Source organism: Uloborus diversus, chromosome 7 (genome assembly GCF_026930045.1).
Source record: "Uloborus diversus isolate 005 chromosome 7, Udiv.v.3.1, whole genome shotgun sequence".
NCBI classification, from domain to species: Eukaryota; Metazoa; Arthropoda; class Arachnida; order Araneae; family Uloboridae; genus Uloborus; species Uloborus diversus.
The window spans coordinates 153583477-153595776 of NC_072737.1; the positions used below are offsets into that span (position 1 = coordinate 153583477).

The 12300-nt window shown below is 34.9% G+C and overlaps 1 protein-coding gene across 1 annotated transcript in view; it reads left to right on the forward strand.

The window, feature by feature from the left end:
- Positions 1–12300, forward strand: part of LOC129226460 (leucine zipper transcription factor-like protein 1) — a 48628-nt gene that overhangs the window by 9698 nt on the left and 26630 nt on the right. Inside the window, exons 2-3 of the mRNA XM_054861067.1 lie at positions 8112–8239; positions 11506–11700. Coding sequence (XP_054717042.1) covers positions 8112–8239; positions 11506–11700 — 323 coding nt within the window. The remainder of the gene's footprint in view (positions 1–8111; positions 8240–11505; positions 11701–12300) is intronic.

The window sequence follows — 12300 nt, forward strand, 5'->3', positions numbered from 1 at the left end:
TTTAAACCAAACAACTAATTCCAGTGCTTTTAAGCTTTATTAAAATATGAACACACACACACAGGCTTCTTTTTTTGCCGAAAGCAACGTAAAAAATTATAAAACTGCATTAGAACTTTGCAAAAAAAAAAAAAAAAGCATAAGAACTACCGGCTGCATCAAAGTTTTCAAACAGCAAGGGGCGTTTTCGAAAACTTGATTTTTCGACCGTAAGTCTATTTTTCTTCATTAGCCAGCCTGATAAGTTTTAAAATAAGAAGGGAATAATATATAAGATAAGATATTGAAGAGAAAGGTTTTTATTTTTTTGAAAATTTTTACAATTCGTTACCGCTGGCTGCTTGAACCGTTATGACTTAGATGGCAGCACGTGTTCATCATTTAACAGCATGGTTAAAATACAAAATAAATTGAACTATGCTCTATTTTAAGCGTAGCTTTTCGAATGTAGTAAACATGTGATAATCTTTTTCTTTTTTTTTTGTGCAAAAAGAAGAAAAAATATACATTTTACCCTTCAAATTGAGGTAGTAAATTTTTTATTTGTACAAAGAGTCAAAAACTCATTAGAAGAATATATATTTCAATATACGATTTATTATTTTTTTTCTGAACGAAAAACAATTCTATTGTAGTCTGAAATCTTAAACCTGTTACTTATATTTTCGCTTACATTATGCTTTAATTTTCTTACCAGAGCCAAAGCTTTAAAAAAGAAAAATAAAACGTACAATTCAGAAGTAATTTAGCACAAAGTCACATCAAGTTTTCATAACAGCAAGGAGCGTTTCCTTCTCATTTATTCTATTCCCTCAGATTTGTTATTCACTTAATTAAGTGTTCATGCAAAGCGCGATATTTCTCAAATTTTTTGATGCAGATTGTCCGGCCGTGGGCTCGAACACTCATTCTCCTGGTTGCGAGGAGAACGCTCTGCCGATCAAGCTATTCAGCTCTGTCGGTCATAGTGCACGTTAAAGTTATAAGTTTAACCGAAAACCTCATTTTGGTTCTTTGAAACAGGTTTTTTGGCAGAAAAAAAAAACAATTTTTAGACCGTGGGTCTATTTTTCGTCTGTAGCCAGCGCGATAAGCTTTAAAATAAGGTGTAAATCAAACAAATCGATCAAGAATTGAGGAAAATCTGGCGTAAAAACCAAAAGCAGGCTACAGAAATAATATAGTAAAACCTCTGAAGTTGACCGCTTTTTTCAGGCACGGATTTAGCCCTTATCATATAAATCAACCTTTGTAAGTTGACCACCTGTTTAAGTTGACCTTTAAAATAGGGCACCGCAAGTGGTCAACTTACACAGGTTTCACTGTATAAGGATTCAGATCCCTTGGATCTAAGCATATCCTCAATTTCCCATTTGTCTTTTCAACCACTACTAAGTTGTTCACCCAATCTGTAGATTTATTTACATGATCTATTATTCCCTTATTTTCCAACTCAGAAAATGTTTTTTTTAGATTTGCTAAAAGTGTCTGGGGGATCCTTCTTGGAGGATTTTTATTACCAGAGTAACATTTTCATTAACTTCAATATTGTGAGGCCTACCAGGGAAAGTACCTAGTCCCTGAAAAACATCACCATATTTGGTAAAAATTTCATCCTTGTTAAGGATTTCTACCTGATCAATTCTTTGAATTAATTCTAACATTTTACATGCTTGTAAGCCTAATATTCGCTTTGAATCAACATTTACAACAAGAAATTTTAACAATACAGTATTTACATTATTATTTACAGTACAAGATAAATTAACGTAACCTTCAGGTTTCAACTTGTGGTTACCATATGGTGTTAGCAATACATCAGTACTGATTAATTCGCATAATTTATCGAGTTTCCTACCTTTGTAAACAGACAGAGGTAAAATATTTACCTCTGCACCTGTGTCCAATTTGAAGGAAATTACTTGACCATTAATGATCACATCTTTTGACCAAGATTTCTCTCTAGGCCCTGAGTCTGCACTTACAACATCAATGTCGAGACTTGATATATCGAGCTCAACATTAGATTGTATCTCGTTCACGTGAGGAGAACCCGATTTATTTCTTTCAGAATTTTTTTTCCTTCATTGTTACCCGATTTGCACATGATTCTTCTGTTTGCACACGTTACACAGCTTGTTGAACGCAGGGCACTCTCTCTTTTCTTGTGCGTTCTCCCGCACCTGCCAGTCGAACTCTTGGTGTGATTTTGCTGAGGCAGTGCTCTTTATAGGCTTCCTCTTCGCCTTCAGTACATCGACTTCTGCTTTAAAGCCGCCCGAGTCCCTGATCCTTTTGTACTGCTCCTTGCTGGCTTCCACTGCCCGGATGAAATCGGTAGCCTTCTTCAAAGTCATGGCCGGTTCCTGAAGAAATCTCTCTTATCGCAAATAAGAGACTTTTCCTGATCAGTGAAATCGCAAGTTGCTGCGTACGTCCGTAACTGGGTGACGTATGAGTCGATTGACTGTCCTTCTTGTTGCGAGCAAGAAAAGAACTTAAATCGCTCGAATACCACATTTCTGCGCGGTGCACAATAATAGGTGAACTTGCTTACGATGTCGTCATACTTATCTTTACTAGCTGTATCATCAAACTTAAAAGTATTGAAGACGGAGACTTCTTCGTCGCCTAGCAAACTGAGGAGTATGGCGATTTTTGTCTTGTCGCTTTCCCCACTTTTTTCCATCGCCAACATAAAGTTCTCAAACTTTTGATACCACAGCTTCCATGTTTCTGGCACATTACCAGTTGAGAAGCTTATCGGAGCTGGCGGTTTGAACATCTCCATTATATCTGTTGTTTGAACACAAAAGTTCCAATGCTCAGAGAGGTCTACTGCGAGCGTTTCCACCTGACACCATGTCTTGTTTCATATTATTATATCAGTATATAGATATTAGTTATGCACAACAGCAAATTTTTCAACTTAACAACTTTTATTAAAATAGCAAGAATCGAAGCACACTTCACGTGCATGTTACAACAATGAGCATGGCAAGTAGGCAAGCGTTGCCAATCATGAATTTTAAAAACAGATGTTGCTACATAATACAAAACATATGTTACAGTCGTATCGAATTCCCATGTTTAAGTTCAGCTTACAGGAAATTTTATCACACTGGAAGCCTGAAATTTTAGGAGCTCATAGTAGTTTTGGTTGTCAATAAGCTCTTGTATTTTTATGAATTTGAGTTCATTAACTTTTGTGTAGCACGCATTCAAAGTTGCAAGAAAAACACAGTGGAAAAACTTTTTCCAGGATTTTAGAATGTCATAAATTCTGAACAAAAATGATTCAAAAGTGCTTACTTTGTAATTCTATTATTAATATACATGCTTTTAATGGGTTGTAGTTCCAGAACGTAAATATTGATTTTCTTTAAAATATTGGCATCCAAAGTGGCTGTCAAAATTGTTCACATAAAAAATAGCCATTTTTTGTTGCACTGTAGCTCAAGTTTGTCCCATTGCATCTTCTTTTTGTTGGTACCATTCGAAAGAAGATATTTTGTCACAATATTTTAGCGGCCCTGTGCGGCCGCACAGTCAGCCACCCCTAAGCATGGCCCTGAAATGCTTCCACAGGTATACTTGTGAGTGTGTGTGTGTGTTTTTTTTTTGACTCATTTTATTTTTAAGTTATGTCAGCACATGGGTGCAAGACCTTCCGTCTCAGGACGGATTTCCGTCTTGACAAAATTTCCGAGACGGAGGTCGGGACGGAAAAATTCGATGACGAAAAGAAATTCGATGACTTTCTTTTAGTTTTTAATGAAAAAAGAAAAATTGAGTGTTTGAAAAATATGCTTTAATATTACTGGACCGTTCCATAACCACGAATTTACATCGACATTCTCTCAGTTTTCTGCCATGGGCTCGTTTTGTTTGCAACGTGCTTTTGGAGGAGTGGCTTTTCGACTCGCGCCGTTTCACTTTTTTTTAGGTGTAGCTCTGTTATTTCCAACTCACTGCATTGACCAAGGAGTTGCTGGTTGGAAACACCGATGGGCAACCGTTCCTGCATTTTTGACAAAGACTTGAGGAAACACTAAATTCTGTCATTGAATCTAACACTCACTCGACTGTTAATATTGGAGGGGGGGAGAGAAAGGAAAGAAGAAAAATAACGGAGCATGAGTTTGCGAAAAAACGCTGCTCTTGCAAAGAGGGTAATCTGTTCGCAAATTAAAACATTGGTTTTAAAACGTTGATATCTTGGACAATCTAAGGTGGGGTGGGGGGTTACTCACGGGTTACAGTATAAAATATCGAAAAACTGAATTGAAAATATTTTTGAAGCTAGGAGTGGTTCGATATTTCTCCTCTGCAAACCAGGGTTGGCAAAAACCCGGGGTTTTTTAAAAAAGCCCATGGACCCAGGGTTTTTTGGGTTTTTTTAAATAAAACCCAAAAAAAACCCAACTAAAGCTGGGTTTTTTAAAAGAAATGTGGTTTTTTCGTCTTTTCTTAGGGAAAATGTGGGGTACTTGTAGCATATTGTTGTGTAAGTACATGGACAAAACAAAAAAATTGTCTTGGGGTAGAAAAGGTGGGAAAATTCAGCGTTTTCTGAAGAAAAGTAAAAAAGACGACGAAACCTAAGAATGGTGAAGTTTCAGATTTTTTAGTTTCCATGATTACCAACAGTTAAGGCAAAGTTACTTCTCGAGTGATAAAATCTATTGTTTGTAATTACTACATTTTTTTCTGTTTGCATTTTACTTTATTGTATTTCATTTTGTTATGCAAAACTACTGTAGAACCTCAAGTAGTTTAAATCCCTTTTTACTGAATTCTAGCTTAATCAAGATATTTCTTTGAATTTTATGTTGCCTGTTTTTCTATTTCTGTGTACAGAGTAAGAAATATTAAACTTTTTTGTAAAATAATGAAAATACTGTACATCTTATTCTGTTTTCTGTTCGACCGTTCGTAAAACCTGTTAATTTCTAAAATATATACCTTGTTTATTCGAGATTTGTGACGTGTTGGTTTCCGGAAAATATTTCACACGAAAGCCTGTCGGCTAGAGTAGTTTCCCCTGTACAATCTACAAATATTGAGAAAATCAGACATGACAGGACTTCATAAAGATAATTTGAGTTATTTATTGACCAGTTAAAGAAAAAAGTTAAATACATTTATTTAAAATCTTTGAAGTATTTTTTAAATGCTGTTAAGAGTGAAGAAATACTATTAAAGTTCAACATTCATTTTTTATGTACATTGGCTGTAGTGAAGAACAAATAAAAAAGAAGTTTAAATTGCGAAAGTATTTAAATTAATTAGTTTTTTTAAAAACTGCTTGGAAAATTTAAAAAAACCCAAAAGTGGGCTAAATAATGGGTTTTTTTAAATGGGTTTTTTCCAAAAAAAACCATTGGGTCCAACCCAATTGGGTCCAATCCGGCCAACCCTGCTGCAAACCCTTAAAAATTTAAAAGTCAAAAAGTTTTAGGCTGTCTTTAATGATGTAAAAGCGGGGAGGGGGAGGTTTTAAAAAAAATCGAAGACTGGAGACTTAAAAACACTAATTTAGGCAATCTTTGGTGAATTCATGAGAGATGGTTTTGGTGTTTTAACATGAAAATGTTTTGTAGCTGATGTATTAAAAACTATTTGAGGCTATACGTAAATGACTTAAGGTAAAGGGCATTTGAGACCCTCTTCCGAAAAGTGTTTGTAATTGAAGTCTTAAAACTTTCATGCTGTCTTTGGCAATGTTCAGAGGGAGGGAGGGCGCTCTCTTTAGGTGAAATTCCGAAATTGGAGTCTTAAAAGCGCAACTTAAGACCATCTTAGGGTTTGGGGTTCTCCTTTCCCAAAAAATATTCAGAGCTGAAGTACTCAGCTTTAGGTAATCTTTGGAAGACTTAAGAGGGAATTCGAAGGCTTTCTCTCAATACGTTTTAGAATTTAAATTCTTAAATCTTCGGTAATGAAAAGGGGAAACCGTAAATTTAAGTAAAATTTAGTGAACTTAGAGGAAAGAGTTCGGGGGGGGGGGGGGGGGGTCTCTCTCCCCGGAAGTATTGAAATGCTATTTTAGCTATTTTTGAGTGAGTTAAGAGTTAGGGAATCCAGGGGTCTTTCTCGAAACGTTTTCGAAATTGAAGTCTTAAAACTTTGGGTTGTCATTGGCGATGTATGGAAGGGAGTTGCTCTCTCAATAGAAAAATTAACTTTAAACAAAAACTTACACTGCATTTAGTAAACACAATGAGAGGAGGGGGGTATTCCGCACCCTCAGCCCGAAATATTTTCGTTTCTGAAATTTTTAGAGCTTTGTTTTGGGCTATCTTTGACTGACTTAAGGGGGAAGGATGTAGGAAGATTCTTTCAAAAAGTTTCCAAAATTAAAGTATTAAAATTTTTAGGCGGTCATAAGTCATGTTTATAGGTAAGAGGGTACTATTTCTACAAAACAATTTAGAAACTGAAGCCTTAAAAATTGAAATTTAGGACATTTGTGGTGAATTCAGAGGAAGGGTTTCGGGAGTTCTCTTCCGAAAATTCTCTGATGCTGAAATATTTAAAGCTCCACTTTAGACTATATTTGAGTGCCTTAAGAGGGATGTGATTCGGGAACCCTGCCTGGGATTAGGATTCGGTTCCCCTATTTCTTTTTTTAATTAATGATTGTTGGAAAGGGTACCTTGTTTAAAAAATACATCTACTTCACTGAAGCGATTTTTTATTGCTAATTCTATCTTATAAAAGAATTCTTTTTCAAATGAAGACTGTGTGGGGGAATAGTGACAGTTCATTATCATTAGTCGGCTTTACCCTTCCCCCACATTTCCTTCTTTTCTAGTTTGTTAGCACTACCTTGGGTAGACTTTCCGATCAGAACTGATTTATGTTGCAAAAGTGAAAATCTTATGCCCTAAGCGATTTTATTGCTACAATAAAAATGTTTACGATCAGCAAAAAACTAATGGTGGGGTGCTGCAAACGCTTTTACCCCTTACATTATCCAACATCGTCTAAAATTGCGTTTTTGAAACTTCAATTTCGAAATGTTACCGAAGGTGGGTTCCTGAACTTCATCCCTTCAATAGTGCATTCAAAAAGCGTAAAAACGTTATGAAATTTAAATTACAATTTGTTTTCAAATCTTCAATTTCAGGAAAAGCCCATAGCGTCCCCCCCCCCTTCTCTAATATTTTTTGAAGGTTGCCCAATATTGTGATTTTGGGGCTATCAGTTTGAAATAATTGATGTAAGAGTCCCTGAACCCCTCCTTTCCCTGAACCTTACCAAAATGGCCTACCATAGCGTTTTTTGGACTTCAATTTGAAAAAATTTATGGGGGAGACCCCCAGACCCCCCCCCCCTCCCTCCTTTTATTGCCGGATTTTAGACTTTTTGGAATTGTGATGTCAAATCACTTAAATATTACAATTTTAAGGCTTAAAATTTAAATCAAACAGATTCCAAAACTGGCATTGTTAAAACCTACAACATTTATACATACAATTTTTTCCTTAAGCCCGCATGTGGGTGGGGGGGAGCTGAAAATATTTTCCGTCTTGAACACATCACCAAACTTGCACCCATGTGTCAGCAGGAATACAAGTCTCTCATGATTTTACATTGCTCTTCCCCTCCTCCTTCGCTTATGTGCTTAAGTAATATGTGTTAAGTTTCAATTTTTCTTCGCATTTTTACCAAAACATTAAAAGTATTTTCAACTGGCTTATGTCGGGCCCCAAAGAAGCGTGCCCCACTGCGTAGTCTGCGGGTACATAGCTCCGGAACATAGTTTTTTAATTTTTAAAGAATTCAAAAATCAAAATTTCTCCAGTCTTTTTATATGAAAAAACAGCTTTATTAATAACGGAAATCTATAGAAATTTCAAATACAAAATCAGGCAATATTTTAGAAAAAATACTACTGGGTTTTATTTAGAATGGCATAGGAATGAAGTGAAAAAAAATTGGACTTCATATTCGAATTCAGTTTTGCAATATTTCAGTTTTACTACAAAATTTCAAGGTGTACACTTTTAGGAGCCACTGTACAATAAGATTATCAGAATTTATTTTTAAATAATTTATAAATTTTGTAAATTGTGTGAAACTGATATCTTGATTTATCACTTTAGTCTGAAGAATTAACTTTAAATGAACATCATGGAGAAATGATTGGAAGCTATCTTCGTTTTGCTAAGTTTCGAAGAGGTCGTCATTTAAGAATTGTTGAGCAAACTTTTGAAGAGACAAAATTATCAAGGTAAGTTGTATTAACTTATTAGTATTATGTTTTGCTGAGGTTGTAATTGCCCTTGTGTTATTTCTGATTTGCATGATAAAAATATGTTTGCTCAATTTTCAGCTTTTTGTCCTGATATTACAGATTTAAAACTATTTTTTGTTTATTTAATTTCTTTCTCAATTGAAATGCTGTAGTTCTCATTTTTTGCCAAAACTATTTTTTATGCTCGCTAAAGTTGTTCCATTAGACGTTCCCCAACCGACAAGAGGCCATGTCGGCCACGTCGAAATCTAGGGACCCAGTCCTTGAGAGAGCTTAGATCTAAAATGGAGTAGTATTAATTTTATACGTTTTCAAAGTGGAGGAGGGCAAGGCGACTAAATTGACAAGGGGCCCCTCTTGGCTCTCGGCAGCACTGGTCAAATGTGATGCCCACTGTTTTGGATTGCATCAAAGCTTTTCTTTTCTACCTTTTCATTATTGAAACCCACAAAGAATGAACTTCCAAAAGTAAGTTTAAAATACAGTTAATTTTGTCTCTAGAAAATAATTTTCTTCCATTCTCCACTAAAATTCATGCATTTTAATTATAATGTTTTAAAATAACTGCTGGTCCTATGGATGTTTTTGTGGTCCTGAACCAGTAGATCACTATTAATTTCAACTCCTGAACTTGATTTTTTATTACACTAATTAGCGGCATCTCCCGACTCTGTACGGTCTCCTCGAAAATAAAAGTTATGTCAAGTGACATGTGTTCAACAACCAGACTTCAATTAGAGAAAAAAATGCTGTTAATTTCCTTTGAAAATAATCATTCTTAACCCTTTAAATGCTGCTCTATGTTCCAAGTGTAAAATGTGGAATTACTTCATAAAAATAGGACTCTTAGGCATCCCTTTAAACAATGCAAGAAGACATTTTCAAAGAAATTTTTTTTATCTAATACAGTAAAAACCTGTGAAGTTGACCACCTATCTAAGTTGACCTCTTTTTTCAGGCACGAAATTAGCCCTTATCATGTAAATAAACCTTTGTAATTTGACCACTAAAGTAGTGCACCGCAAGCAGTCAACTTACACAGGTTTCACTGTATTTTGGGAATGTTCCCGTTTGGGAACATTGGTGTGTTACATTAAGTTTTTTCACTTAAGGCTTTTAATTGATTATGCTTCACGCCCGCTTTAGTTTCAATTTTATTTGTGCAGAAACACTTGATATACATGATACTATTTGTCACATTCATTTCAATTTCAAATATTAAATATTTTAAAACACATAAAAATAGAAGAAAAGGAATATTAGTATGCATTTATAAACAAATTTATTCAAAATTTGGTACCGATTACATGAAATCCAAAAGTCGGAGTAAGTAATATTTTTCTCTTTATCTAAATTTTTTCCAAAGCTATGGAGTCAGTGTCCGACTAATTTCCGCCTACAGGAGTCGGAGTTGGAGTCGACTGTAGGTGCTAACGGTAAGACATTTGAACTGTTCAAAACTAATCGGAAAATTGTTCAAATCAAAAAAATATTTTCTATACATGTTCTTCTTCAATAGCTTTTTCCTGCAAAATTTGTTTGCAGCAAATTTGCCTTTAAGTTCGGGATTTTTACTTGCCTTTAATTTCCCGTAGGCACTAATGTTAACTATTTTTTAACTGTTCAAAATTGAACGAAAAATTGTTAAAATCAAATCATGAAATATGGTAATAAGGTGTCCTTGCCGAGATCTTTCGAACAAAAAAAAATCGTTTGAATCGGACTATTCACACAAAAGTTATTAGGGGGGGCAGACAGACCGACAGACAGACCCTAGTTTCCTATTTTTAATTTTTCAAAATGTATTTTTTAATCAATATTTTGAAGATGCCTTAAACCTTCTTTTCTTTTTTTTCTTCTTTATCTGGCTTTTAGTGGGAAAGTAGGCCAAAAAAGTTAACTCGTTGATTGGAAACCGAAGCTCTGGAAAAGTTTCACGTGACCAGGGAGGGGAACTTTTAGTGCTAACAAATTGTAGCCTAAGTGGGGTGCTAGAGAAGAGCTGTAAACATCTTCGTTTCAACGTACAAAGCGATTTCTTGACATCACTCCCACTCTAAAACTGGAGATGAAGGGGACGGGAGGGTGTGAAAGGAGAACAGTGAAAGGTTGAAATGTTGCACTCCGCTTTTAAATGCGTCAATACGTTGTTTTAAATACTGAGGCTTTCACTTATTGCATAACGGAACTTATGCTGCGGTGTGAATTGCCCAGTTTTGTATACCGGATTACGCCAATGTTCACAATCGGGAACAACGAAGTCTGTTCACTTATAGGCTCTACATTTTTGTTCGAAATCATTATCTGTCATGTTTGGTCACCAAAAGGATCCCTATTTATTGTTATTCTGGAATATCAAAACAGTTAAGCATTTTTAAAAAAATATATGAATTTTTTTATCTGTCTCCCTGAAAATTGGTAATAAAGCATATTTTTGCTAATTTTTGTTGAAAACAGTTTTTGCAAAATAGAACTAGTTTTTTTTCAAAAATTCCGTCCTCATAAGCAAAACTTTATTTTTATGATTTTTTAAAGTTGATGTTCCCATTTGGGAACATTGGCGTTTAAAAGGTTAGTAAAAGAAAACGGCAAATCAAAAATCCCCGAACAAATTAAACGCAACTTTCCTGATTAGCTTCTGCTGGCAGAAAAAAAAAAAGATAAATTGCCAAATAATAATCAAAAGAAGAAATTTTTACCATAAAACAAAAACAAAATTTTATTTAGTCACAGTACACAAAAAAAAGTGGCAACATTCTGAATGGTTTTATTCACGCTAATTTAAAACGAGATCACCCAAACAATAATTTTCCAGTATAAAAATGCTATTCCATTTTCGGCTTAAAATGCTTTTTTCTTTTTTTCCCGGTGATTTTGCAGTCTTTTTTTTTTATTTGAAGGAAGAAAATCAACTTCAGTGGTATTTTTCATGGGCTTTCAAATGGGACCTGAATCAAGAAAGATGGATACTCATTTCGGGTAGAAAGAGCTCTGTAATGCCAGTTTTGAGCCCTAAAATTAAAATTCAAACGGTTCAATATTTTATTGCCATTCGAAAACCCCCTACATTCCTTCTTGGGTACCCATGTACCTTCCTGCCAAATTTGGTCGAGATCTGACGTAAGCTGTGGATTTGTATAGGGAACATACACACATATACACACACATATATATTCTTTGTTTTATTTTATATGGATGACTAATCACTAAAAAAATTGTGACATTCTTTTTTCTTTTGTTAGACTAATGGAAGGAACTTTTACTGCTGAAGAAGTGCGAGATATTTTAGATGAACTGTGTGCCTTATTGAAAGGAGATTTAGAAATGGAACTCATCAATACAGCTCATACAGCAGCTCTTCTGCTTTGCCAAATGTGCTGTCAAGCTCAACAGTGGCACCTGAAATTGAATGCAGATGTGTCAGAATTAGAAAACAGGTATTAGTTTTTATTTGCCAAAAATTTCATAACTTTCTGATATAGTATAAAATTATTTTAAGTTAGTAGAAGCAACGTCATAATAGACTTATCAAAAACTGCAAGCTACGTCGGGATGGATGACCCCTGAAATGTCTGGTTTTTTATTGTAAAAATAATTCAAATACAATGTAAATTGGTTTCAAACCACCTGTTCTTTTGGTGAGTCTGCCAAACTCCCAAGAGGAGTTCCTCCAAACATTTTTTTGCAGCTACAGCACTGGTTACCACCACACAGCAGCAGCAGCGGCTGATTTACCATGTCACAACTATTAACAGGGTTCGTACAGGTCATGGAAATCCTGGAAAGTCATGGAAAAAAAATAAGCGAGTTTCAGACCTGGAAAAGTCATGGAAAATTGAAATTTCCTTTGAAAGTCATGGAAATTTATTTCAAGTCATGGAAAAATGTCCTGGACAGAGATAAAGTAACAGTAACTAAAAGAGCATTAGAAATCTTTAGTGATTTAACAGAATAGCACATAAAAGCTATTAAAAGTGGCAAATTGAAAGATCTCAAAATCAAATCTGAATTTTGAAAAATCATTGTATCCACTTCTG